Source organism: Oncorhynchus clarkii, chromosome 27 (assembly GCF_045791955.1).
Source record: "Oncorhynchus clarkii lewisi isolate Uvic-CL-2024 chromosome 27, UVic_Ocla_1.0, whole genome shotgun sequence".
In the NCBI taxonomy this organism is placed as follows: Eukaryota; Metazoa; Chordata; class Actinopteri; order Salmoniformes; family Salmonidae; genus Oncorhynchus; species Oncorhynchus clarkii.
In genome coordinates, this window is record NC_092173.1 from 26,143,864 (window position 1) to 26,170,943 (window position 27,080).

Here is a 27,080-nt window from a genome sequence, read left to right on the forward strand (position 1 = left end):
TACTCAAGTAGTATTTTACTGGGTGACTTTCACTGTTACTTGAGTAATTTTATTTTAAGTACAGTAAAAATGTATTTTAATCTTTACTTTTACTCAAGTATGAAAATGGGGTACTTTTTTTAATCACTGCTCCCAGGCAGAGATATAACACCTTGGGCCTGATTTAGACTGTGCTAAGCCTTCACACGTATTGTCAGCATCACTTGCCATAACACTTTTCCGAGGCATTTATTAATGGTTTATACATAGTTCATTATTAGTTTACATATTCTCTCCTAATGTAAGTTCTCTTAAGTTTTGAGACATAGATAATGTGTGTTTTGAGATGCACTGTCTGTCTGTCTGTCTGTCTGTCTGTATGTGTGTCTGTGTGTCTGTGTGTGTGTGTGTGTGTGTGTGTGTGTGTGTGTGTGTGTGTGTGTGTGTGTGTTACTTACCCTGCTCAGGCCCATGTGGTAACTGCTCTTCTCCAAGTCCAGAGACTCCAACAGCTCCTCCACAGCCTGAAACAAACAGATGGACAGACAGACAGATCAATGAATATAACGGACAAACAGACAGACAGTGCTTTGGTAAAGTCAGCTCCCCTCTGTCGTCGCCCCAAAGGACTGCACATAGCGTCATAGCAACAGGCACGCTCCCCTAACATCAGCCTATCCAACAGGACACTGCAGACCAAAACAACCAGTGAACAAAGCTACAGCTAAGGCACCAAGCAAGCTATTTGTAATCTCCCTGTCTCTGTTTTTACACTGCTGCTACTCACGGTTTATTATCTATGCATAGTCACTTTACCCCTACTTACATGTACAAATTACCTTGACTAACCTGTACCCCTGCAAACTGACTCGGTACCGATACCCCCTGTATATAGCCTCGTTATTGTTATTTTATTGTTGCTTTTGAAAATATTTTTTTTACTTTAGTTTATTTAGTAAATATTTTCTTAATTCTATTTTCTTAACTGCATTGTTGGTTAAGGGCTTGTAAGTAACCATTTCACGGTAAGGTACCTGTTGTATATAGGCGAATGTGACAAATAAAATTTTATTTGATTCAGGTCACTACTGTGACAGAAGTCTAAATTTGGACTGTGTACTGTATCTAAATCAGTCTCTGGAGAGGCGGAGGGTCTTTAACGTTTGAGTACAAAGTTAAGTTGGAAGACAGCTGTAGCCTCGAGGGAGGGAGTTGAACTGAATTAGCTGTTTTAAAGTAACTGTCCAGTGTTTCCAGAATTCAATGAAATATGACCTAGAATGAACTATAATGAGTGAAATAGTTTCTTCCAAAAACATTTTTATAAAGTATGTTAAAAAGCAGTTTTTCTGTGTTCTCCTCCCAACAACAGAATGATGTGGGTGTATACTGGTCATTAAAAGTATTCATATGAGTAGCCCACTGATTGGCCAGCTTATCCTCATCAGGAGAATGACATCCTCTCAGAGGAAATGGCAAGCATTTGTTAAACAGCCTGTATGAGGCATTTTTTAAAAGTATTTATTTTATTTGGTTTGGCCACAAATACGATTGATTATAGGATGAGTCAACCACATTATTTGGGTTTGAGCTAAAAGAATACTAACTTTTAAAAGTGGACAGTTACTTAAAGGACTTTTGACAAAGATGATCTCAGCAAGAGTACTGGGTCTGGTAGGTAAACAGACTCAGTGGAGGATGAAGTCACTACAGCCACAGTAACACAGCAACAGTAAAACAGCTACAGTAACACAGCTATACAGCCCAAGCTAAGAGGAAGTGACAGACAGGCTTCCAACTCTGAGAAAGGGCGCTTTGTTTGAGTTCTCTATAACTCCCTCTCTCCCTCTTGGTTTGTCTATCCTCAGAGAATGAAGTCCCTTTTTGTCCATTCATTATTTCAGAGCAGGCTATTCTTCCTAAGCATGTCTCCAAGGAGTCTGGTTTCCTCTTTAACTCTTCCATAGCTCACTGTATGTTTTAGCTGTGACAGTGGACCTCTTTAACTGCCCTACTTCAAAAACACAACCTCTTTACACAACAATGAAAATAACACTTTTCAGCCAAGATACTGTCTATTCCATTTCTTCAATTCCAGCTACATCCGTTAATAATTAACATATTTCTACATCAGATTTATTTTTGCTAGACTCAGAACTTTTAACCACACATCTGAGTAGGTAGGGTAGGTTAATAGCTTTTTAACTATTACACTATACAGTTGGTACTGAAGATAGAGAGAGCGGAAGAAGAGATGAAGGGGAGGACAGAGTTAGAGAGAGCGAGAGAGCTCTCTGTGCTGCACGTAAATAATCAGCACACCAGCCATATGCTGCCAACCAGTGTAATCATAATTAATTACACACAATAGCAGATCTAGGAGGGGGGAGGGAGGGAGAAGAGAGGGAGGCTTTTATATTATCACTCGTTTACGAGGCGGAGGGAACGCCTCAACACTCACCCGCTTCTCGTCTGTGACGATGTAGTGGCGCCCATGCTTTTTGGTCAGGTGGGGTGCCAACACATCGAAGCGGCGACGGAATTCAGAGAACACCATGTGATCAGGGTATCCTTTTTGGAAAAGACAGCACAAGGTCAACATTTATTTAATAATTTTGATTAATTATACAATTCAATAAGAAGAATTAAGGGGGAAAATGTCCCTCCCATGACTCAGCTTGACTTGGGTGGTGTCCCTCCTATGACTCAGCTTGACTTGTGGGGTGTCCAGTCCTACCTTGCCTGTAGATGCGCAGAGCGTCAATAAGCTTCGATCCACGGAGCTGAGCCCTCAGAAGGCCCACATCCAGCTGCATGAGGCCTGAGTCGCAGCTTTCTCCGTGGGCCACGCGCGGCTCCCCACCCACCCCCACCGCATCTGCTTTGGGCAGTAGGCAGTGGACAAAGTGAACTCTGGACCTGCGTACTGTGTCCAGCAGAGCATCCTGGAGAAACAAGAGGACAGGGAGTTAAAGCATTTCCACTCACACACAAGCATAAAAACAAAGACTTAAGTTTGTGCACATTTGCATGTATAAATATAAATGTTTATATACAGTGGCTTGCGAAAGTATTCACCCCCTTGGCATTTTTCCTATTTTGTTGCCTTACAACCTGGAATTAAACTGGATTTTGGAGGGGTTTGTATTATTTGATTTATACAACATGCCTACCACTTTGAAGATGCAAAATATTTTTTGTGTGAAACAAACAACAAATAAGACAAACAGAACTTGAGCATGCATAACTATTCACCCCCTGAAAGTCAATACTTTGTAGAGCCACCTTTTGCAGCAATTACAGCTGCAAGTTTCTTGGGGTATGTCTCTATAAGCTTGGCACATCTAACCACTGGGGCAAAACTGCTTCAGCTCCTTCAAGGGGGATGGGTTCCGCTGGTGTACAGCAATCTTTAAGTCATATCACAGATTCTCAATTGGATTGTGGTCTGGGCTTTGACTAGGCCATTCCAAGACATTTAAATGTTTCCCCTTAAACCACTCAAGTGTTGCTTAAGCAGTATGGCTTAGGGTCATTGTCCTGCTGGAAGGTGAACCTCCATACCAGTCTCAAATCTCTTGAAGACTGAAACAGGTTTCCCCTCAAGAATTTCCCTGTATTTAGCACCATCATTCCTTCAAATCTGACCAGTTTCCCAGTCCCTGCTGATGAAAAACATCCCCACTGCATGCCACCACCATGCTTCACTGTGGGGATGGTGTTCTTGGGGTGATGAGAGGTGCTGGGTTTGCGCCAGATATAGTGTTTTCCTTGATGGTCAAAAAGCTTAATTCTAGTCTCATCTGACCAGAGTACCTTCTTCCATATGTTTTTGGTGAGTCTCCCACACCAAATGTGTTTGCTTATTTTTTTCTTAAGCAATGTATTTTTTTTGGTCACTCTTCTGTAAAGCCCAGCTCTGTGGAGTGTACGGCTTAAAGTGGTCCTATGGACAGATACTCCAATCTCCGCGATGGAGCTTTGCAGCTCCTTCAGGGTTATCTTTGGTCTCTTTGTTGCCTCTCTGATTAATGCCCTTCTTGCCTGGTCTGTGAGTTTTGGTGGGCGGCCCTCTCTTGGCAGGTTTGTTGTGGTGCCATATTCTTTCCATTTTTTAATAATGGATTTAATGGTGCTCCGTGGGATGTTCAAAGTTTCTGATATTTTTTTATAACCCAACCCTGATCTGTACTTCTTCACAACTTTGTCCCTGACCTGTTTGGAGAGCTCCTTGGTATTCATGGTGCCACTTGCTTGGTGGTGCCACTTGCTTAGTGGTGTTACAGACTCTTGGGCCTTTCAGAACAGGTATATATACTGAGATCATGTGACAGATCACGTGACACTTAACTAATTATCTGAAGGTAATTGGTTGCATCAGATCATATTTAGGGGTATCATAGCAAAGGGGGTGAATAAATGTACATGCACCACTTTTCCATTTGACATTTTTTAGGTTGTAATGCAACAAAATAAGAAAAACACCAAGGGGGATGAATACTTTTGCAAGGCACTGTACAGTCAGTCCATATATATTTGGACAATGACCAAGTTATTATTATTTTAGCTGTCTACCATAGCATATTTGAATTGAAATTAAATAATGAATATGAGCTGAAATCAGCTTTAATTTGAGGGTATTTACATCCAAAATGGGTGAACGGTGTAGGAATTACAGCACTATTTAAATGTGGTCCTCCCTTAAGGGACCAAAAGTAATTGGACAACTGGCTGCTCAGCCGTTTCATGGCCAGGTGTGTGTTATTCCCTCATCCGTTAATTTACAAGTAAGTAGATAAAAGGTCTTGAGTTGATTTTTTGGCATTTGCATTTGGAATCTGTTGCTGTTACCACTCAATATGAACCCCAAAGAGATGTCACTGCCTGCTGAATGTCACTGCCGGCTGAAAAATCTAAATATACCCAACAAAGAGACAGCAAAAACAATAGGTGTGTCCAAATCAACTAGTTGGTACATTCTTAAAAATAAAGAATGCACTGGTAAGCTCAGGAACACCAAAAGTCCCAGAAGACCACAGAAAACAACAGTAGTGGATGACAGAAGAATTCTTTCCCTGGTGAAGAAAAACCCCAGTTGGCCAGATCAAGAACACCCTGAAGGAGGTAGGCGTATCTGTGTCAAAGTCAACAATCGAGAAGACTTCACCAGAGTAAATACAGACGGTTTACCACAATATGTAAATCATTGGTAAGCCTCAAAAACAGGAAAAACAGATTAGAGTTTGCCAAACAACATCTAAAAAGCCTGTCCAGTTCTGGAACAACATCCTATGGACAGATGAGACAAAGATCAACTTGTACCAGAATGATGGGAAGAGACGAGTATGGAAGAGGGAAGGAACTGCTCATGATCCAAAGCATACCACCTAATCTGTGAATCATGGTGGAGGTAGTGTTATGGCGTGGGCATGTATGGCTGCCAATGGAACTGGTTCCCTTGTATTTATTGATGATGTGTTTAGGGCTATATTATCTGCTCAGATTCAGCCAAATGCTTCAAAACGCATTGGATGGCGCTTCACAGTGCAGATGGACAATGACCTGGCGCATACTGCGAAAGCAACCTAATACTTTTTAAAGTATTGAATCCAATTGAGCATGCATTTCACTTGCCGAAGGCAAAATGCCTCAAGGACAAGCAGGAACTGAAGACAGCTGCAGTAAAGGCCAGGCAGAGCTTCACCAGGGAAGAAACCAAGCATCTGGTGATGTCCATGGGTTCCAGACTTCAGGCAGTCATTGACTGCAAAGGATTAAAACTCACAATTTAATTTATGTTAGTTTGTCCAATTTACTTTTGAGCCCTTAAAATTGGGGGGACCACATACAGAAAGTGCTGTAATTCCTACACAGTTCACCCGATTTGGATGTACATACCCTCAAATTAAAGCTGAAAGGATGAACTTTCAGCTCAGCTCATGATAATAACTCAATGTCCAAATATTTTTGGACCTGACTGTAGTTATATTTGTATAACGCTTAATTGTCATACAAAGATCCTAAGAGAAACTCGGACTTAAACCCTCTCAAAGAGGTAGGAAGAAACATTGAGAAAAGACTCCGCTCCACTCACCACTTGCAGTTTGATCTGGATGCAGAGGCTCTTCTTCTTCACTGCAGCCATGCCGGTTGTGAAGGTCTTCCTCATGCTAGTGGCTCTGCGGAGGGCCAGCTGAGATCCCCCCTCCAACCCTGCGATAGAGCCAGACAGCACTGTGGGCCCTCCACTACGACTAGAGAACAGACTGCTGATGTTCTTCCTGTTAGAGAGAGAGACAGACAGACAGAGAAAGAGCGAGAAACAGAGACAAAGAGGTAAGTATATTTTCTTTGAAAAAGTGCTACTATGGAGAACAATCAGTGAATTAAATGTGTACTTCTGTGAGTCCTGCAGCAGAGTGGCAGCATTCTGGGAGGCGGGGTTCTGCTTGGCGTGGCTCAGCCAACCCTGAGCATCGTACTCCACCCAGTCCGTCCCGTGGCTGTGGCCCAACAGGAAGTGATGCGGCTTGTCGCTCTTCAGGAGCAGGGCGTGTCCTTTGTTGTCCCCCTGGTCAGGGCCGTAGTAACTGAAGAGTCTCTCCAGCAGAGTGTCCTCAGAGCCCCCTGGCTGCACAGCCTCCTCCTCCATCAGCCACAGCAGACCTCGAGCCTCATCTGTCCTCGCCAGGGTGCGCACCTGGGAGCCCCACAGGAACACACACACAGGTTAGAGAGGTGGGGATCTATCACTTGAGTCTAACACAAACACAAGTGAAGCAGCTGTGCAGAAAGCTTAGGGCCACAGCTCAGTCCAACATGCAGGTGCAGCATTCACAATAACCTCAGACACTCACATTAGACCACCACAGCACAGAGATGCTCACCCATCTCCACTCCACCAGTCATCCACGGCTCCTGTCATCCATCCAATCATGACATTGTTAACTCCATACACACCAACACTCTCCAAAACCAAAAAAGCAACCTAGTGTCTCCTATTTTTGTACTCATGGTTTAAATTTCCCAACACAGCCTTTATCCCTGGCCCAGTGTTGCCATAACATTACACCTGCTTAGCTGTGACACTTGTAGAAACTTCTAATTATGCACCAGCAGTGTTCAAATGGCCTAATATGATTCAACATCTCTGTTGTACATTTCTGTAACAAAACAAGTCATTTTGTAAAGGCAATCATAACGTTTGGTAAATAAGAAGCTATAAGAGAGATGAGTCTTTGCCAATGGCTTCCTCATTATAGAGCTGGTACTCAAATTCACTCCTGGGCAGTGGAGCATTTAGAAACCTTGCTCTCTGACAGTCCACTTTGATAATGAACGGTGTTATTAGTCTATGTGAGAGTGTAGACTCTTTGGTGGACTCATTACATCTCTCTGTGGATGAAGGGAGGTGCAGGCAGGGCTACTTCACAAGCAACTGAAACTATAGCCTTTTTTTTTTTTGCCAATTTAATTATTCAACTGCTAGAAGCACTGCAGATATGTTGTACTGTGTTGGTAGCAGTCAACTAATTAACTGCCAAGTCAAGTAAATCTCAGATCCTTTTCAGAGAGAGATGAGAGATCAGAACCTCTTATTCAGAACGATCCTATGCCTTTACAGTATTTGACACTGCAGGCTGGAGGTGGATGACCTGTGGATATAACTTGGAATCTAATATTGCATTTTGTCAGGCGCTCTTCATCTAGAGCTATAGCTCTGTTGATCTTTTCTTGATGTCATTTTTGGGGGGTTTGAGCTGGTTTCCAATAAGTCTGCCGCTGTTTCAATGCTGTTTGTTTGCTTGTCTGACTTATAGCTGTGTTTGGCCCTGTGTGCACTCACTCATTCATACACACACATGCAAACCCGCACACACACTAACACAAAACAGTTATTTACTTTTGTCTCAACTTTCGATCAATTCCTGTGTGACCCCATCCTCATTCACTGTTGATCTAATTATGGTAAACGTGACTTTCGCGGGCCAATACACATCAATGCAACACATTTCTGTTAAGAGTGCGTGCCATGCAGAGTCGTCTCATAAATAAACTGAATTAGAAGCCAACCCTGTCTGAAAAAGGCTCTCAACTCAACGAGGGGGAAAGGAATCAAACTTGACTGCAATTAATGAATTTGATGATGTGAGATTAATTATAAAAAAGAAATTGCTAGGATAAAAAGAAATAAAAACAAAAGAACAAACAATCAAAAGTTAATTGGATGGAGGTAATAATCCTGACATGGTTTATACACAGTCAAAAAGTTCAAGACTCAATTTGAATTAGGGGAGCAAAGAAGGGTAAGTGTAAGAGTGAGTGAGACTGTGTTTAACCCCACGTACGCTCATCGCATGATGAAATCCAAGATAAAGTCCACAAACAAAAGAGGCACAGAGAGATTCTCCTTACCAGCGCTTGAGTAGATGCTTGGTCTATAGCTGCTACAGACATTGAGGTACTGGACTCTATGTCATCTAATGCAAGCTCTATGTTTTCCTAGATGGGAACAGAGGGGTTGGTTAGGTGTGATTGGAGTCAGTGATTTTCAGATCCGCTTATGTAAGAGCCTATAGAATTACACATTCTGACAACAATGACATTACAATCAGAAAAGCTAAATCAGACATCCTATGTTGTTTTCACACTAAAACAATACAGGGTAGGGGGGCAATATTTTCACCTCCGGATGAAAAGCGTGCCCAAATTAAACTGCTTGCTACTCAGGCTCATAAACTAGGATATGCATATAATTAGATTTGGATAGAAAACACTCTAAAGTTTCCAAAATTGTTAAAATAACGTCTGTGAGTATAACAGAACTGATATGGCAGGCAAAAACCTGAGGAAAATCCAACCAGGAAGTACTATTATTTTGAAAGGCTGTTTTTTCATTGAAAGCCTATCCACCATGCAAAGACTTAGGACCCAGTTCACGGTCTCTATGGCTTTCACTACATGTGGCCAGTCTTTAGGCATTGTTTCAGGCTTTTACTCTGAAAAATGAGGGAGATACACCACTTTAAATCAGTGGGAAGTGGAAATTTCCAGACATGAGCCAAGCGCGTGATCGGGAGTGCGCCTTTCTTGTTTCTCCTTTTCTATTGACGAAGCTTTTGTCCGGTTGTAATATTATTGATTATTTATGACAAAAACAACCTGAGGCTTGATTTTAAACATCGTTTGACATGTTTCTACAAACTTTTATTGTACTTTTTAAAAAACTTTTCTTCTGGATGTTGTGAGCATGCATTGTGCCTTTGGATTAATGATCTAAACGCACCGACAAAACTGAGGTTTTTGGACATAAAGAGGGACATTATCGAACAAAACTAACATTTATTGTCTAACAAAGAGACCTGGGAGTGCCACCAGATGAAGATCATCAAAGGTAAGTGATTCATTTTAACGCTATTTCTGACTTTTGTGACACCTCTCCTTGGTTGGAAAATGGCTGTATGGTTTTCTGTGGCTAGGCGCTGACCTAACATAATCGCATGGTGTGCTTTTGCCGTAAAGCCTTTATGAAATCTGACACAGCAGCTGGATTAACAAGACGTTTATCTTTAATCCTATGTATACAACTTGTTTTTTCATCAATGTTTATGATGAGTATTTCTGTAATTTGATGTGGCTCTCTGAAATTTCACTGGATGTTTGCTTGAGACAATGATTACTGTACATAACGCACCAATTTCAACTGAGGTTTTTGGACATAAAGATTAACTTTATCGAACAAAACACACATTTATTGTGTAACATGAAGTCCTGTGAGTGCCATCTGAGGAAGATAATCAAAGGTTAGTGATTAATTTAATCGCTATTTCTGACTTTTGTGAGCCCTCTCTCATGAAGTTTATCTTTAAAATGGTGTATAATACTTGTATGTTTGAGGAATTTTAATTATGGGATTTCTGTTGTTTTGAATTTGGCGCCCTGCAATTACACTTGCTGTTGTCGAGGTGGGACGCTACCGTCCCACTGGTGCCAGGTTAGTGCCAGGTTAACAGGTTAATGACATTTATGATTTTCTTTCCAGACAGACATCTCTTTAGGGAAGTTTGAAAAGAGACGGAGAGGTTTGGAGAGGTTAAATCATTGTTAGTAAGAATACTTCTACTATGTAATGGTGAAGGTATTTGTCAGTGTCGTATATCTCTGTATATCTCTGCACCTCCTTATATCTCTCCAGCTCCTGTACAAAGGTGCGTTCGTGGAACAGAGTCTGCAGGCGCTCCTGGGCGTAGTTGTGGCACAGCTCCTCGAAGGTGGCACCACGCTGCCGCTTGGCCATGCGAGGGTTCTGGAAACCCGGTGTGTCCACAATGAGCAGAGAGCACAGTGAGTGCTGACTGGACTTCAGAGCTCTGACACACGATACAAAGGATCAGACACATGCACACAGACAGACAGACAGACAGACAGACAGACAGACAGACAGACAGACAGACAGACAGACAGACATGGGTTAGAGCAAAACGTACAAATGCGGAGAGGGAAAGGGAGGGCTGAAAGAGAGAGGGAGGACTGAAAGACAGGGGGAGGACTGAAAGAGAGAGGGAGGACTGAAAGAGAGAGGGAGGACTGAAAGACAGGGGGAGTGAGAAAAAAAGAGAGATACATAATGGTAAAGTAAGAAATATGAGAAAGAGGAAAACAGATAGATGAGCCGACAGACCTGTTGACAAGGGAGATAACGAGGGTGAAGAGCTCTGAGTACAGGCCTGAAGCCATGGCCTCCAAACAATCCAGGGCTGTGATCTTAGAGCCTGAGAGAGAGAGAGAGCGAGAGCGAGAGAGCAAGAGCGAGAGAGAGAGAGAGAAAAGGAGTTATGAGTTAAAAAGCACATCCATAGCCTTTAGTTTCTCATTGTATTCTAGTTCATTCTACTTCATATTGGAGACTGGTAGTCTCTGAAGGTCCCTTACCTGAGCTGTCTCCTGCGCCGGCCTCGTCGGGCCCCCCACGGAAGGAGGTGGACCTCTGCATGGGCCCCTTGGCCTGGTGCTTAAAGATGGAAGAGGAGAGCTCCTCCAGGGTGCAGCCCAGCAGGTAGGCTGCCTTCTGGGCCCACTCATGACGGGCAAACTGCTTACGGCCAGCTGGGGACCAGGGACAGAAGTTTCAGAACTTTCAACTGCAAAAGCTTGTGCCCAACCCAGCCTTTGAGGAAAAATAATATTTGCACCCCTAATAACAGGCGATTAGAATTAACTCAATGATCTCTTCCATACTGTAGCTCAATGATAAACACATTGCTTTTATGACTAAGTTGGAGCATTGTGTTTTCTATCACAATAAAGGTACGTTAATAAACGCTAACAAACAACTCCATGTCTGCAGTCAAAATACTTTCTTTTTACGCCCTAAGCCCTCGCGCTAGCCACTTTCCCTTGGGGGAATCCCCGTCAAAACCAGATGCATAACACTAACGTTGCCTTCTCAGCCTTCGATTTAGCTTGAGGGAGCAAGTTAAGAACTTTGATCACTTGTGAGGTTGATATGAAGCACAATTCAATCCAAACTGTAGTCACGTGTCATACTCTGGTGGCCGTGAAGTATCACATTTAATCAACACAGCTGCATTTTCATCATTTCATTCAATATTGTGATGCTAGCTTGCTAAAAAAATATATAAACATTACCAGTCAAAAGTTTGGACACACCTACTCATTCAAGGAATTTTCTTTATTTTTAAAATGTTCTACATCAAAACTATGAAATAACAAATGGAATCATGTAGTGACCAAAAAAGTGTTTTATATTTGAAATTCTTCAAAGTAGCCACCCTTTGCCTTGATGACATTCTCTCAACCAGCTTCACCTGGAATGCTTTCCCAACAGTCTTGAAGTAGTTTCCACATATGCTGTGCACTTGTTGACTGCTTTTTCTTCACTCTGAGGACCAACTCATCCCAAACCATCTCAATTGGGTTGAGGTCGGGTGATTGTGGAGGCCAAGTCATCTGATGCAGCCCTCCAACACTCTCCTTCTTGGTCAAATAGCCCTTACATAGCCTGGAGGTGTGTTGGGTCATTGTCCTGTTGAAAAGCAAATGATAGTCCCACTATCAGATGGGATGGCATATCGCTGCAGAATGCTGCGGTAGCCATGCTCGTTAAGTGTGCCTTGAATTCTAAATAAATCACAGACAGAGTCACCAGCAAAGCACCCCCACACCATCACACCTTCTCCTCCATGCTTCAGGGTGGGAACCACACATGCAGAGATCATCCGTTCACCAACTCAAAGACACGGCAGTTGGAACAATAAATCTCAAATTTAGACTCAATTTTCACTGGTCCATTGCTCGTGTTTCTTGGCACAAGCAAGACTCTTCTTATTATTAGTGTCCTTTAGTAGTGGTTTCTTTACAACAATTCGAACATGAAGGCCTGATTCTCGCAGTCTCCTCTGAACAGTTGATGTTGAGATTAGAGGTCGACCGATTAATCGAAAGGGCCGATTTCAAGTTTTCATAACAATCGGAAATCGGCATTTCTGGACACCGATTGTGGCCGATTACATTGCACTCCACGAGGAGCCTGCATGGCAGGCTGACTACCTGTTACGCGAGTGCAGCAAGAAGCCAAGGTAAGTTGCTAGCTAGCATTAAACTTATCTTATAAAAAAAAATCTATCTTAACATAATCACTAGTTAACTACACATGGTTGATGATATTACTAGTTTATATAGCTTGTCCTGCGTTGCATATAATTATTATTTTTTTTTTTTTGAATTTTACCCCTTTTTCTCCCCAATTTCGTAGTATCCAATTGTTGTAGTAGCTACTATCTTGTCTCATCGCTACAACTCCCGTACAGGCTCGGGAGAGACGAAGGTTGAAAGTCATGCGTCCTCCGATACACAACCAACCAAGCCGCTGCTTCTTTAACACAGCGCACATCCAACCCGAAAGCCAGCCGCACCGTGCACCTGGCCACCTTGGCTAGCGTACACTGCGCCCAGCCCGCCACAGGAGTCGCTGGTGCGCGATGAGACAAGGACACCCCTACCGACCAAGCCCTCCCTAACCCGGGGGACGCTAGGCCAATTGTGCGTCGCCCCACGGACCTCCCGGTCGCGGCCGGTTACGACAGAGCCTGGGCGCAAACCCAGGACTCTGATGGCACAGCTGGCGCTGCAGTACAGCGCCCTTAACCACTGCGCCACCCGGGAGGCTTTGCGTTGCATATAATTGACGCGGTGCCTGTTAATTTATCATTGAATCACAGCCTACTTCGCCAAAAGGGTGATGATTTAACAAGTGCATTCGCAAAAAAAGCAGAGTCGTTGCACCAATACCTTTCTTTAAAATCAATACACAAGTATATATTTTTAAACCTGCATATTTAGTTAATATTGATTGCTAATATTTCTTTTAACTAGGGAAATTGTGTTACTTCTCTTGCGTTCTGTGCAAGCAGTCAGGGTATATGCAGCAGTTTGGGCCGCCTGGCTCGTTGCGAACTGTGTGAAGACCATTTATTCCTAACAATGACCGTAATTAATTTGCCAGAATTGTACATAATTATGACATAACATTGAAGGTTGTACAATGTAACAGCAATATTTACACTTAGGGATGCCACCCGTTAGATATAACACAGAACGGTTCCGTATTTCACTGAAATAATACATTTGGTTTTCAAAACGATAGTTTCCGGATTTGACCATATTAATGACCTAAGGCTCGTATTTCTGTGTGTTATTATGTTATAATTAAGTCTACGATTTGATATTTGATAGAGCAGTCTAACTGAGCGATGGTAGGCAGCAGCAGGCTCATAAGCATTCATTCAATCAGCACTTTTGTGCGTTTGTCAGCAGCTCTTCACTGTGCTTCAAGCATTGAGCTGTTTATGACTTCAAGCCTATCAACTCCCGAGATTAGGCTGGTGTAACCGATGTAAAATGGCTAGCTAGTTAGCAGGGTGTGTGCTAATAGCATTTCAATCGGTGACGTCACTCGCTCTGAGACCTTGAAGTAGTTGTTCCCCTTGCTCTGCAAGGGCCGTAGCTTTTGTGGAGCGATGGGTAACGATGCTTCGAGGGTGGCTGTTGTCGATGTGTTCGAGCCCAGGTAGGGTCAAGGAGAAGAACGGAAGCTATACTGTTACACTGGCAATACTAAAGTGCCTATAAGAACATCCAATAGTCAAAGGTATATGAAATACAAATGGTATAGAGAGAAATAGTCCTATAATTCCTATAATAACTACAACCTAAAACTTCTTACTTGGGAATATTGAAGACTCATGTTAAAAGGAACCACCAGCTTTCATATGTTCTCATGTTCTGAGCAAGGAACTTAAACGTTAGCTTTTTTACATGGCACATATTGCACTTTTACTTTCTTCTCCAACACTTTGTTTTTGCATTATTTAAACCAAATTGAACATGTTTCATTACTTATTTGACGCTAAATAGATTTTATTGATGTAATATATTAAGTTAAAATAAAAGTGTTCATTTAGTATTGTTGTAATTGTCATTATTACAAATAAATAAATACATTTAAAAAAAAATCGGCCGATTTATCGGTATCGGCTTTTTTTGGTCCTCCAATCGGTATTGGTGTTGTAAAATCATAATCGGTCAACCTCTTGTTGAGATGTGTCTGTTACTTGAACTCTGTGAAGCATTTATTTGTGCTGCAATTTCTGCGTCTGGTAACTCTAATGAACTAATCCTCTGCAGCAGAGGTAACTCTGGGTCTTCCTTTCCTGTGGCGGTCCTCATAAGAGCTAGTTTCATCATAGCGCTTGATGTGACTGCAGTTGAAGAAACTTGAAAAGTTCTTTAAATATTCCAGATTGACTGACCTTCATGTTTTAAAGTAATGATGGACTGTCATTTATCTTTGCTTATTTGAGCTGTTCTTGCCATAATATGAACTTGGTCTTTTACCAAATCACCAAATCACACAGTATCTTCTGTCACAACACTGATTGGCTCAAACACATTTTGAAGGAAAGAAATTCCACAAATTAACTTTTAACAAGGCACCACTGTTAATTGAAATGCATTCCAGGTGACTACATAATAAAGCTGATTGAGAGAATGCCAAGACTGTGCAAAGCTGTCATCAAGGCAAAGGGTGGCTACTTTGAAGAATCTCAATATAAAATATATTTTGATTTGTTTAACACTTATTTGGTTACTACATGATTCCATATGTGTTATTTCATGTCTTCACTATTATTCTACAATGTAGAAGTAAAAATAAAGAAAAACCCTGGAATGAGTAGGTGTGTCCAAACTTTTGACTGGTACTGTATATGACATTGATTTTAGAGTTGGCAAATTGGCTTAGTCTCGGAGTGAGAATCAAATAAAACGTAGCTAGCTTCATACACATACTTTTTGGAATTCTGAAATCTATTGGAATAAATGACCAAACTATAAAACTAGCTAGCCTGCTAATATGGGTAACTGTAGCTAGCTAGCTACGTTAGCTTGCTAGGTACATAAATAGCTTTAGGTTGGTTGTTTTTAAGCTCAACTTCAAGATTTCCATCAAGGACGTTGCCTCTCTGATCATCACTCTCCCTCGCTTGGGCAAGGGACATTTAAGGTATACTCGGCTGAGGGTTTAGGGCCGAGGGCTGTCTACTTTGAGTTTGGACTGCAGCCCATCTTTTGAGCTTTGAGGCCTCCTCTACCAAGACAACCCTGAGAATAGACTGCTAAGCACTGTTAGCTGGTTTGACAACAACTCTCTGCCCCCCCATGTTACTGGCTTCGTGTGGCGGATCACCCCCACTGTTTTCTGGAGCGCTTTCAGAGACAGAGCGACTCAGGCAATATGGTCGCCTCTAACCTCTCATCAAACAACACTCTACCACAGAGTCCAAGAAGAACATTCTAGACTAGAGAGACAGAACACAGAGAATCAAAACAATGTTCTGACACAAACAACTAGAAAGTTCCCCTGTGGGTTGGGGGGGGGGGACCAAACAGGTTCAAATGAACAAGCTTTGCTTTTGCTTTGGGTCTGAATAATAATAACAGTGCTGTGGAATTAGAAGTAGGCGACATGGAGAGACATCAGACAGAGTGCTTTAAAGGACAACAAAGTTCTGATTCATGAAGCAACGTGTGAGTGAGAGAGAGAGGGAGAGAGAGAGACAGACGAACAAAGAGACAGAGACCGAGAGAGAGGGAGAGAGACAGACAGACAGAGAGACAGAGACTGAGAGAGAGACAGACAGACAGAGACAGAGACCGAGAGAGAGAGAGAGAGAGAGAGAGAGAGAGAGAGAGAGAGAGAGAGACAGACAGACAGAGAGAGGAAAGAAAACAATAAAAATGCTAATGACAGAACGTCTGGGTAGAATGATAAAGGCATTAAGAAAGACGACATATCTACAAGACTAAGTTGGAAAATAAGAAAGAAAGAAGAGCTTGGTTTTAATGTTTTTTTCCCATTACCTTCGCCAGCCTCTGCATGTCAAGGGCGCAGCATGCAACATGCAAGTAGAGAGAGGGGGTTAGAAACACAGTTCATCTATTAACAATTAATATTTATCACTGGAGAACAGACATGTTACCATACACTGAGTCACAAAACATTAAGGACATCTGCTCTTTCCATGACATAGACTGAACAGGTGAATCCAGGTGAAAGCTATGATCCCTTATTGAGGTCACTTGTTAAATCCACTTCAATCAGTGTAATTGGAGGCGAGGTGACAGGTTAAAGAAGGATTTTTAAGCCTTGAAAAAATTGAGACATGGATTGTGTTTGTGTGCCATTCAGAGGGTGAATGGGCAAGACAAAATATGTATGTTCCAGGAGAGTTTCAAGTTCCTTGGTGTCCACCACCAACAAACTATCATGGTCCAAACACATCAAGACAGTCGTGAAGAGGGCACAACACCTTTTCCCTCTCAGGAGACTGAAAAGATTTGGCATGGGTCCCCAGATCATCAAAAAGCCCTAGAGCTGCACCATCAAGAGCATCCTGACCAGTTGCATCACTGCCTTACCACCGCCTGGTAAGGCTCCTTAACAGCTTCTACCCCCAAGCAATAAGACTGATGAACACTTTTTTTTTTTTAAACCTTTATTTAACTAGGCAAGTCAGTTAAGAAAAAAATATTATTTTCAATGACAGCCTAGGAACAGTGGGCCTGTTCAGGGGCAGAACGACATATTTGTACCTTGTCAGCTCGGGGATTTGAACTTGCAGCCTTCCGGTTACTAGTCCAACACTCTAACCACTAAGCTACCCTGCCGCCCCACTTAATCAAATGGCCACCGGACTATTTACATTGATTTGTTCTGAGGGAAAAGGGGGTAGCAACTCAATATTAGTAAGTTCTCCTTAATGACTTGTACATTCAGTGTATATTATAGCTCTAACACCATCCATGCGCTGAGGTCCAGGCAGGAGAACCATGTGAGTGAAGATACCATGGGCATGCTCAGAGGAGGAGATACCTGCTCTGGTCCTGGAGAGCTGCAGTTTGTTCCAGCCCAGGTCTAACACACATACATCTACTAATCATGATCTTCAAATTAGACCGTGACTAGTTTTCTCAGGTGCGTTGGTGCAGGGCTGGAACAAAATCCTGCAGTCCCCAAACACTGGCGTTGGCCAGCCCTGTTGTCAAGAGTAAATTGTGCTAAGGGACCAAGAAACACAAGGAGGATGCTTAAAATCACATAGGGGAAACCTTCCTTTCTTCCAAACCCTTAACCCTTTTAACAGGTATGGAAAAGAAAACATTATCGTTTGAAGTGAAGTGTTAAATAGATGGGTCGAGGCTAATCCTTTAGTTCCCACAGAGTTGATCAACAGCATCATGCCAGGGAGAGAAGCATGTACACACTGCCCTCTGCTGGTAGGACCAACCCCTGCTGTGGAACCAATCCGCTCATGAGAGCAAGTAGTAGTAGTTGTGGTAGTAGTAACAGTAGTAGAAGTAGTGATGGTAGTAGTAGTAACAGTAGTAGTAGTAACAGTGACATTAGTAGGAGTAGTAGTATTAGTAGCAGTGGTAGTATTAATAGCAGTACCGTAGTAGTAGTAGTGTTAATATTAGTAGTAATTATAGTAGTAGTAGTAGCCATATTAGTAGTAGTAGTAGTAGTAGTACCCATAGTAGTAGTAGTAATAGTAGTAGTAATAGTAACAGTAGTAGTAGTAATAGTAACAGTAGTAGTAGTAAATATAGTAATAGTAGTAGTAGCAGCAGTATTAGTAGTAGTAACGTAGTAGTAGTAATAGTAGTAAGTATAGTAATAGTAGTTGTAATAGTAGTAGGAGCAGTTTTAGAAGTAGTACTACTAGTAGTAATAGTAGTAGTCGTCGTCGTCATCATAGTAGTAGTAGTATTAGCAGCAGCACTAGTGGTAGTATTATTAGGAGCAGTAGTAGCAGTAGTATTAGTAGTAGTATACTGAACAAAAACAAATGCAACATGCAACAATTTTACTTAAGTACCACTTAAGTAGTTTTTTGTGGTATCTGTACTTTAGTTTAGTATTTATATTTTATTTATAACTCTTACTTTTACTTGACCACATTATTCCAATAACATTTTTACTCCAATCATTTTCCCTGACACCCAAAAGTACTTGTTACAATTGAAATGCTTAGCAGGCCAGGAAAATGGTCTAATTCATGCATTTATCAAGTGAACATCCCTACTGTCTCTGATCAAACTATGTTTGAGTGTGCCTCTGGCTATCAGTAAATAAAAAGAAAAAAGAAAATTGTGCTGCCTGCTTTGCTTAGTATAAGGAATTTGAAATGATTTATACTTTTACTTGTGATACTTAAGTATATTTAAAACCAAATACTTTTAGACTTTTACTCAAGTAGTATTTTACTGAGTGATTTTCACTTTTACTTGAGTCATTTTCTATTAAGGTATCTTTACTTTTACTCAAGTATGACAATTGGGTACTTTTTCCACCACTGGTCACAGTTCATATAAGGAAATCAGTCAATTGAAATAAATGAATTAGGCCTAATCTATGGATTTCACATGACTAGGCAGGAACACAGCCATTGGTGGGCTGGGATGGCATAGGCCCACTCACTGGGGAGCCAGGCCCAGCCAATCAGAATGAGTTCTTCCCCACAAAAGGGCTTTATTACAGACAGAAATACTACTCAGTTTCATCAGCTGGTCTCAGACCATCCTGCAGGTAAAGAAGCCGGATGTGGAAGTTCTGTCCTGGCGTGGTTACACGTGGTCTGCGGTTATGAAGCCAGTTGGACGTACTGCCAAATTCTCTAAAATGACGTTGCAGATGGCTTATGGTAAAGAAAATTATCTGGCAACAGCTCTGGCGGACATTCCTGCAGTCAGCTTGCCAATTGCAAGCTCCCTCAAAACTTGAGACATCTGTGGCATTGTGTTGTGTGACAAGACTGAACATTTTAAAGTGGAGTTTTATTGTGCCAAGCACAAGGTGCACCTGTGTAATGATTATGCTGTTTAATCAGCTTCTTGCTATGCCACACCTGTCAGGTGGATGGATTATCTTGGCAGAGAAGAAATGTTAACTAACAGGGATGTAAACAAATTTGTGCACAACATTTTTTTTGTGCATATGGAACATTTTTGGGATCTTTTATTTCAGCTCATGAAACATGGGACCAACACTTTACATGTTGCGTTTATAGTTTTGTTCAGTACAGTAGTAGTAGTAATAGCAGTATCGGTAGTAGCAGATGGGGAGTGGTGTGAGAGAGAGATAGATAGTGGTGTGAGAGAGAGATAGAACGAGAGAGTGTCAGAGAGAGAGAGAGAGTGCGGGGGAGGGAGAGAATAAACCATAAACAATTTGAGAGAACAGACAGTAGGGACACGACAGAATGTGTGAGTGAGTGCAAGCATGGCAACTGTTGTTGACAAGAGACTGGTCTACCCCCAGCGCACCACCCACCCGCTTCATGATTCCACCCAACTCAAAACCCTGCTGCAGCCCTGTGAATAATGAAAGAGAAGCAACACACACGCACACGCACACAGAGAACACAGTCCATGGAGATGGGGCAGTCTGGAGTCTAATGATTCTAAAAAGTTAATTACAACATTCGTCTAGGTCTGTGACTGCGGGGGAGGCAATATCAGAGAGCATGAATAAACATTCTCTAGACTAGCAGCACAGAGACACAGATATTATATCGGTCTTTATTAACATAACAGAAATATCTGCACACATTCAACACTCCAACAGTTTTATAAATTAAACAACTTGAAAGAACTTTGTGCGCAGCGAGAGAACACAGTTAGCGCTCCTCTCTCGGAGGCCTAGTGAATGGCTCGGCGTGTGGCCTGTTCATATCTTTCAACTTATTATTTCATTAAAACCACTCATGGATTAGAAGCAAATGTAATTTACGACCCCATCGCACTTCATTTGAGTATGTATTCCTTATTCCCCCCCCACACACACACACACACTTGAAGTCGGACGCTTACATACACTTATGATGGAGTCATTAAAACTCGTTTTTCAACAACTCCACACATTTCTTGTTAACAAACTATAGTTTTGGCAAGTCGGTTGTGCATGACACAAATCATTTTACCAACAATTGTTTACAGACAGATTATTTCACTTATAAATCACTGTATCACATTTCCAGTGGGTCAGAAGTTTACATACACTAAGTTGACTGTGCCTTTAAACAGCTTGGAAAATTCCAGAAAATCATGTCATGGCTTTAGAAGCTTCTAACAGGCTAATTGACATCATTTGAGTCAATTGGAGGTGTACCTGTGACTTCATTTCAAGGCCTACCTTCAAACTCAGTGCCACTTTGCTTGATATCATGGGGAAATCAAAAGAAATCAGCCAAGACCTCAGAAAAAAATTGTAGACCTCCACAAGTCTGGTTCATCCTTGGGAGCAATTTCCAAAGCCTGAAGGTACCATGTTCATCTGTACAAACAATAGTACGCAAGTATAAACACCATGGGACCACGCAGCCGTCATACCGCTCAGGAAGGAGACGCGTTCTGTGTCCTAGAGATGAACGTACTTTGGTGCGAAAAGTGCAAATCAATCCCAGAACAACAGCAAAGGCTATCCTAAACAACAGCAAAGGCTATCCTAAACATTTGACCCAAGTTAAACAATTTAAAGGCAATGCTACCAAATACTAATTGAGTGTATGTAAACTTCTGACCCACTGGGAATGTGATGAAAGAAATAAAAGCTGAAACAAATCATTCTCTCTATTATTATTCTGACATTTCACATTCTTAAAATAAAGGGGTGATACTAACTGAACTAAGTCAGGGAATTTGAACTAGGATTAAATGTCAGGAATTGTGAAAAACTGAGTTTAAATCTATTTGGCTAAGGTGTATGTAAACTTCCGACTTCAACTGTACATTCATATATAGTTATGTTTTTTTTATGTATCACTGAAAGCTTTATAAGAGATCCCTAGTGGGCGCAGCAAACAGTGAGCGGACACGGTCAACCTGCCCCTCCCTCCTGCCCCTCCTCCACCTCCTCTTCCAAACTCTTGAAGGGATACTTCGGGATTTTGGCAATGAGGCCCTGTATCTACTTACCCAGAGTCAGATGAACTTGTAGATACAATTTTTATGTCTCTGTGTCCAGTATGACGAAAGTTATAGGTAGTTCTGCGAGCCAATGCTAACTAGCATTAGCGCAATGACTGGAAGTCCCCGTAACGCTAGATAGCAATTGCGCTTGCGCTACTTAGCGAGACATAAAAATGAGTGAGACATAAAAATGGTATGCATGAGTTCATCTGACTCGGGGGAAGTTGATAAAAATCCCAAAGTATCCCTTTAACATCCACGCTACCCCATTTCTACCTCTCTGGCTGGCATGTTGGAACTGCACTTTAACTTACACTACTAACTAACACACACTTATAGCATCCTAACATGGCTGGATTACTGCAGAGTTCTCAGTCAATTAGTTCAACAGTGAGTAGTGGAGTGGACCAGTAGAGATCCTACAGTGAGTAGGACAGGGTTAGGGGTCCTTACCTTTGGTGGCCCCTGCTGCCCCCAGGTGGTAGATGGCCCCCAGGATGAGCCACAGAGCCCTCTGCTCCTCCACTGAGATGCCCAGCACCTTCATGGCTGCCTGCAGCTTGGTGAACTGCTGAGATGACTTCTGTTTGTCCTCCGGCTACAAGGAGGGAGGGTGAAGGAGTGAAAATGAGGGGCACAGTTAAGACAGTTTTCCAGTTGTCTTCCACAAAATTCAGAAAAGGACATATAATACACATAATAAGAAGAACATAATAACAGCATTTTACTTTAGACTGAGGCACAATTCCAAATGCGCTGTTCTCTGCAAAGTGGTTAAAGTGCAGCTCCGTTCTGAGAGGAAACAGGGGAAATTAACAGGTTGAAATCACAGTAAATAGCTAGTTCACACCACAAGTTTAACATGAGAACAGTGCTATATACACAAGACCAAGCTTCTGCAATCTACTGCAACCACCCACTTCAATTCAATCCCAATTGAGAGATGGTTGAGGGCTCACCTGAGAGTGCTGTCAGCTCCGGACATCATGTAGTAGAAGACGTTGAAGGTGGACTCAGTCTCCGGCCGTTTGGTCACTCTCAGCTTCTCAAGCAGCATGGTCTTAGGTACAGGAAGAGGATAACAAGATGTCAATATGTGTGTGTGCGTATGTCAGTGTCCATGACCGTGTGTGTGCGTGATACTGCCTACCTGTATGGATGCGGAGGCCACCTGGCCAGCCTGGTCGAAGTCCAGAGAGACAATCTGAGAGAAGCGGCTGGCGTTGGTGTTCATGGAGGTAGAGCTGTTCCCAAATGCTTCCAGGATGGTGTATACTGCCTGCCACTTCTCTCCTGCAGGGATGGAGGGAGAGAGGGCGGGAGGGAGGAATGGGGGAACAGTGAGGGGGACAGAGGACTGTTAGAGAACAGCTTTATTTATTTAAAATATCATGTCAGTGTTTTGGCATTTCACATTCAATACTGTTCTATTTGTGAGGGGATTAGACTACCATGTTGTGACTTACTTTGATAATCATGTTATGTCATGTCAGCTAGGCTTTGTCAATTATTCTCTTAGTGGAGTTCCTTTCCCTCTTTTGAGATTAAGATGAGCAGGAACACTTCATTACTTAAAGAGTAGGGCTACTAGTCAGACTCACTTAACCCTAATTGCTCCTGTAAGTCACTCTGGATAAGAGTTTCTGCTAAATGACTCAAATGGAAATGTAGGTATGTGAAACTTACACCTAGTGGCCAAAAGTATGTGGACACCCTTTAAAATTTGTGGATTTGGCTATTTCAGCCACACCTGTCGACGACAGGTGTATAAAATTGAGCACACCGCCATGCAATCTCCATAGACAAACATTTGCAGTAGAATGGCCCGTACTGAAGAAAACTACAACTGACCTGACTTTCAAATAACCTGACTTTCAACATGGCACTGTCATAGGATGCCACCTTTCCAACAAGTGCTGTCTTGTTGGAACAAGACAACAAATCACGTCTGAGTTCCAAAACTCTGTTTTTCTGGAGCTTCATGAAATGGGTTTCCATGGCTGAGCAGTTGCACACAAGCCTAAGATCCCCATGCACAATGCCAATAGTTGGCTGAAGTGGTGTAAAGCTAGCCACCACTGGACTCTGGAGCAGTGGAAAGATGTTCTCTGGAGTGATGAATCACACAGTGATCTGGGTTTGGAGGATGCCAGGAGAACGCTGCCTGTCCGAATGCATAAGGCCAACTGTAAAGTTTGGAGGAGATTGATTAATGTCCTTTAGTTCCAGTGAAGTGAAATCTTAACGCTACAGCATACAATGACATTCTAGATGATTCTGTGCTTTCAACTTTGTGGCAACAGTTTGAGAAAGGCTCTTTCCTGTTTCAGCATGACAATGCCCCATGCACAAAGCGAGGTCCAAGCATAAATGGTTTCTCGAGATCAGTGTGGAAGAACTTGACTGGACTGCACAGAGCCCTGACCTCAACGCCATCGAACACCTTTGGGATGAATTGGAAAACTGACTGCGTGCCAGGCCTAATCGCCCAACATCAGCACCCGTCCTCACTAATGCTCTTATGGCAGAATGGAAGCAAGTCCCCGCAGCAATGTTCTAACATCTTGTGGAAAGCCTTCCCAGTAGAGTGGAGGCTGTTATAGCAGCAAAGGGGGGACCAACTCCATATCAATGCCCATGATTTTGAAATTAGATGTTGAAACTAACAGGTGTCCACATACCATGTAGTGTAAATAGCCTGCTGCACCTTCCATAGCAGCTCCCCTGTTTAACAGTCTAGTCTAGTAGTGGCTGGTGGCTGGATTCTGGAGCTCTCATTAGCCCCTTACAGCTAACCAGGAGAAGCTGAGGAGTTTTGATAAGCTTTGCTAATTATCCCCCAGCTACACAGGGCATCATTAGGGGATCCCCTCATCCATCACGCACGCACACACATGCACACAAATGCACAGGAGCACATGAACACACCTGGAATACTGAGCCAACCACAACCGATCCTCGAATCAAAGTTTCGAAGCCAGCTTCCATCAAGCTGCCCCTCCCTCCTCCTCTCCCAAATTCTCAGTAACACCCCTACACTCTCCCCCATGGCTGGCTGGCTGGCTGGCTGGCTGGCTGGAAACTGTTGAAACTGCTCTCTATCCCCTACTAACTAACACCTACTGCACCTGGCTGGATTCTCAGTCAATTAGCTGACACTGATCTAATCAGTAACAACTCAGTGAATATCCTCCAGTGTACAAACACATGCACATTATGTGCTTAATTATATATTAGGCTATCAAGACAAATTACCTATGGAGTAATTAAGTGAATTTATGCCACCATGGTCATTAGGTAACACTTAAGTAATCAAGCCACCATCTGGAAGGTGATTATAACAGTCCTTCAACATGCTTTACATTTCATTTAATGACAAAAATCCCTGAATATTAGCTTTACTGCTTGCTGGGTGAAAAGGAGTCCAGGACCAGGCCAAAAAGAGAGCGGTTAACTCCTCATAGCCGAGGACTCTCTCACCAGAGAAGATCTTTCCGGTGCTGCCAGCGATGGAGACCAGGTATTGGACCAGGTGTTGACAGTTGGTGGTCTTGCCGCTACCGCTCTTCCCCAGCAGCACAATGGACTGATCCTGACGCGTGGTCAACAGGTTCCTGTAGGCCGACTGAGCCACCGCGTAGATGTGAGGTGCCGTGTCCTCTCGCCTGCACCCCTTAAACATGTGCATCACCTGATGGGACCGAGGAGAAGGAAAGAGAGAGAGAGAGAAGAGATGGGGGAGAGAGAGGTGCACAGCAGTTACTCCTGTATGGTCCTCAGAGGGGCTTTGTGTGTGTACGTGCGTCCTTAAAATTGCCACATTCCCAGCTAAGCACCCTGTCTGTAAGGTCTAATGGGTAGTCGTTTTGTTATGAGTGATGAGAGTTAAGTAGATATTACAGACTACAGGCTTCCTCAATACTGTAACCTCTAAATCTCATTAGGATAATTGGATTTCATTGTCATGTTGTGGACCTCTGAAGGCTTTCCTCTCTATCCTCCTAGTCATTTCTCCTGTTTTAATTCATCCATCCTCCTCTCCCTAACAGCAAATACTATGACATAATAGCAAGGAAATGCACAAACAAGAATAGCATTAAGTAGCATGCATGAAACCATTCTAACAGAGAATAAACCAGAATCATGTCAGTGGAGTGGTACAGATATCTTCTCAAAGGTCACGAAATGTGCGTCTGTCGGTATGCGCGTGTGTGTGTGTGTCTGTGTGTAGATATGTATCTGCTGTGTGTGTCCTCTCTCCTCACCTTCTCTGAGTACATGGAGGGAGCGCTGAGGGGATTGATGATGACCATGTTGGGCCCGACGTGTGTGTGGATGAGGTTTCCCCCGTAGCGCTGCCGCAGGGAGTGCATCACACTGGACTCATTGAGGTACTGCAGCGAGGCCAGGTCCTCAGAGCGGTCAAACGACGGGGGGTTCGCCTGGGACAGGAGCAAAGGTCAAAGGTGAACGATTAATGACTGAGGAGTGTTGTAATACTAGAGCTTTATTAAAGGTACACTCAGCAATATGAAAACATCATACATACTGGGACTCTGGTTGTCTGAAGTGGGACTGCTCACAGAAATGACCAACAACAGAGTTAAAATCTGCCAAGATTACCACCATGCCTTTTGATAAGTTTCTCCAGGTTACCTACACCTATTTCGTCTTTTCAGATTGATATAAACAAAGAGCATTTTATAGGGGTAGAGGCCAGGGGTCCATTTGAGACTGGCAATCTCACTGGTAATGTCTTGAGTTTCACTGAGGAGTAGAGGAGCAATATTAAGAGAAGTCGAGCAGCGATTTAGTATGCCACACCGTGACTTGCCACCAGGAACCTAATGCCAAGTCTCAGATGTCTCCCTCCAACCTCAGACAGGTCCCAGTTTGCACTTCCTTAATCAAACAGATTCAAATGTTTGATTAGACAGTGACCTTGACGCTTTGAAAACACTAACTGTTCAAAGTCACTCTTTTTATCAGTTCACCCTACGAGAGTTAAATTACAGTCTATAACACCAGGTGGGGATTTCTCCTGAAAGCAGAGCAGACATCCTCTAGTCAAGGTCTTGGAGACAGCATGTTGTGAATGACAGGAGGTTTTTGATGCTTTGTGCCAAAACAGTTTTTAAAGCGTCCTGTCACTGATCTCTCTGTGATTCGGGCCTGGTGCCATGTCTGTGTGAGTCACCTGATCGAGGCCTGCAAAACTCACACCTTTTCCCCTCTAACCTGTCGCCCTCTCCACAGACGTCCCACAATCTCCTGTGCCTGGGCTGACCATCTGTGACTGCTACACGCTCCAGACGGGCTGACTGACAAGTGCAAAGACCCCCTCCCTCCTTCTTGGATCTTTCCCCTACATGCACCCCATTGAAGGTGTAGTCCCCCCCCCCCCCACCTTCTCCACGTCATCCTCATCTACGTCCAGGATTGTCCCGTCATGTTCCAGTTTGATCTTCACCTTCCCCTCCGGCAGGGAGCCCGCCTCAGTCTTCAGCAGTGTCGCTATGGACACACAGACACACAGACACACAGACACACAG

The 27,080-nt window shown here is 42.9% G+C and overlaps 1 protein-coding gene across 13 annotated transcripts in view; it reads right to left on the minus strand.

The window, feature by feature from the left end:
* Nucleotides 1-27,080, minus strand: part of LOC139386304 (unconventional myosin-XVIIIa-like) — a 161,811-nt gene that overhangs the window by 48,405 nt on the left and 86,326 nt on the right. For all 13 annotated transcript variants that reach the window (XM_071131819.1, XM_071131814.1, XM_071131813.1 and 10 more), the window contains 16 exons: nucleotides 26,936-27,042; nucleotides 25,794-25,970; nucleotides 25,009-25,219; nucleotides 22,679-22,821; nucleotides 22,488-22,588; nucleotides 22,257-22,320; nucleotides 21,982-22,126; nucleotides 10,912-11,085; nucleotides 10,661-10,751; nucleotides 10,157-10,349; nucleotides 8,395-8,481; nucleotides 6,378-6,679; nucleotides 6,074-6,260; nucleotides 2,717-2,924; nucleotides 2,441-2,550; nucleotides 438-503 (listed from right to left, as the gene is read on the minus strand). In XM_071131819.1, coding sequence (XP_070987920.1) covers nucleotides 438-503; nucleotides 2,441-2,550; nucleotides 2,717-2,924; nucleotides 6,074-6,260; nucleotides 6,378-6,679; nucleotides 8,395-8,481; nucleotides 10,157-10,349; nucleotides 10,661-10,751; nucleotides 10,912-11,085; nucleotides 21,982-22,126; nucleotides 22,257-22,320; nucleotides 22,488-22,588; nucleotides 22,679-22,821; nucleotides 25,009-25,219; nucleotides 25,794-25,970; nucleotides 26,936-27,042 — 2,366 coding nt within the window. The remainder of the gene's footprint in view (nucleotides 1-437; nucleotides 504-2,440; nucleotides 2,551-2,716; nucleotides 2,925-6,073; nucleotides 6,261-6,377; nucleotides 6,680-8,394; nucleotides 8,482-10,156; nucleotides 10,350-10,660; nucleotides 10,752-10,911; nucleotides 11,086-21,981; nucleotides 22,127-22,256; nucleotides 22,321-22,487; nucleotides 22,589-22,678; nucleotides 22,822-25,008; nucleotides 25,220-25,793; nucleotides 25,971-26,935; nucleotides 27,043-27,080) is intronic.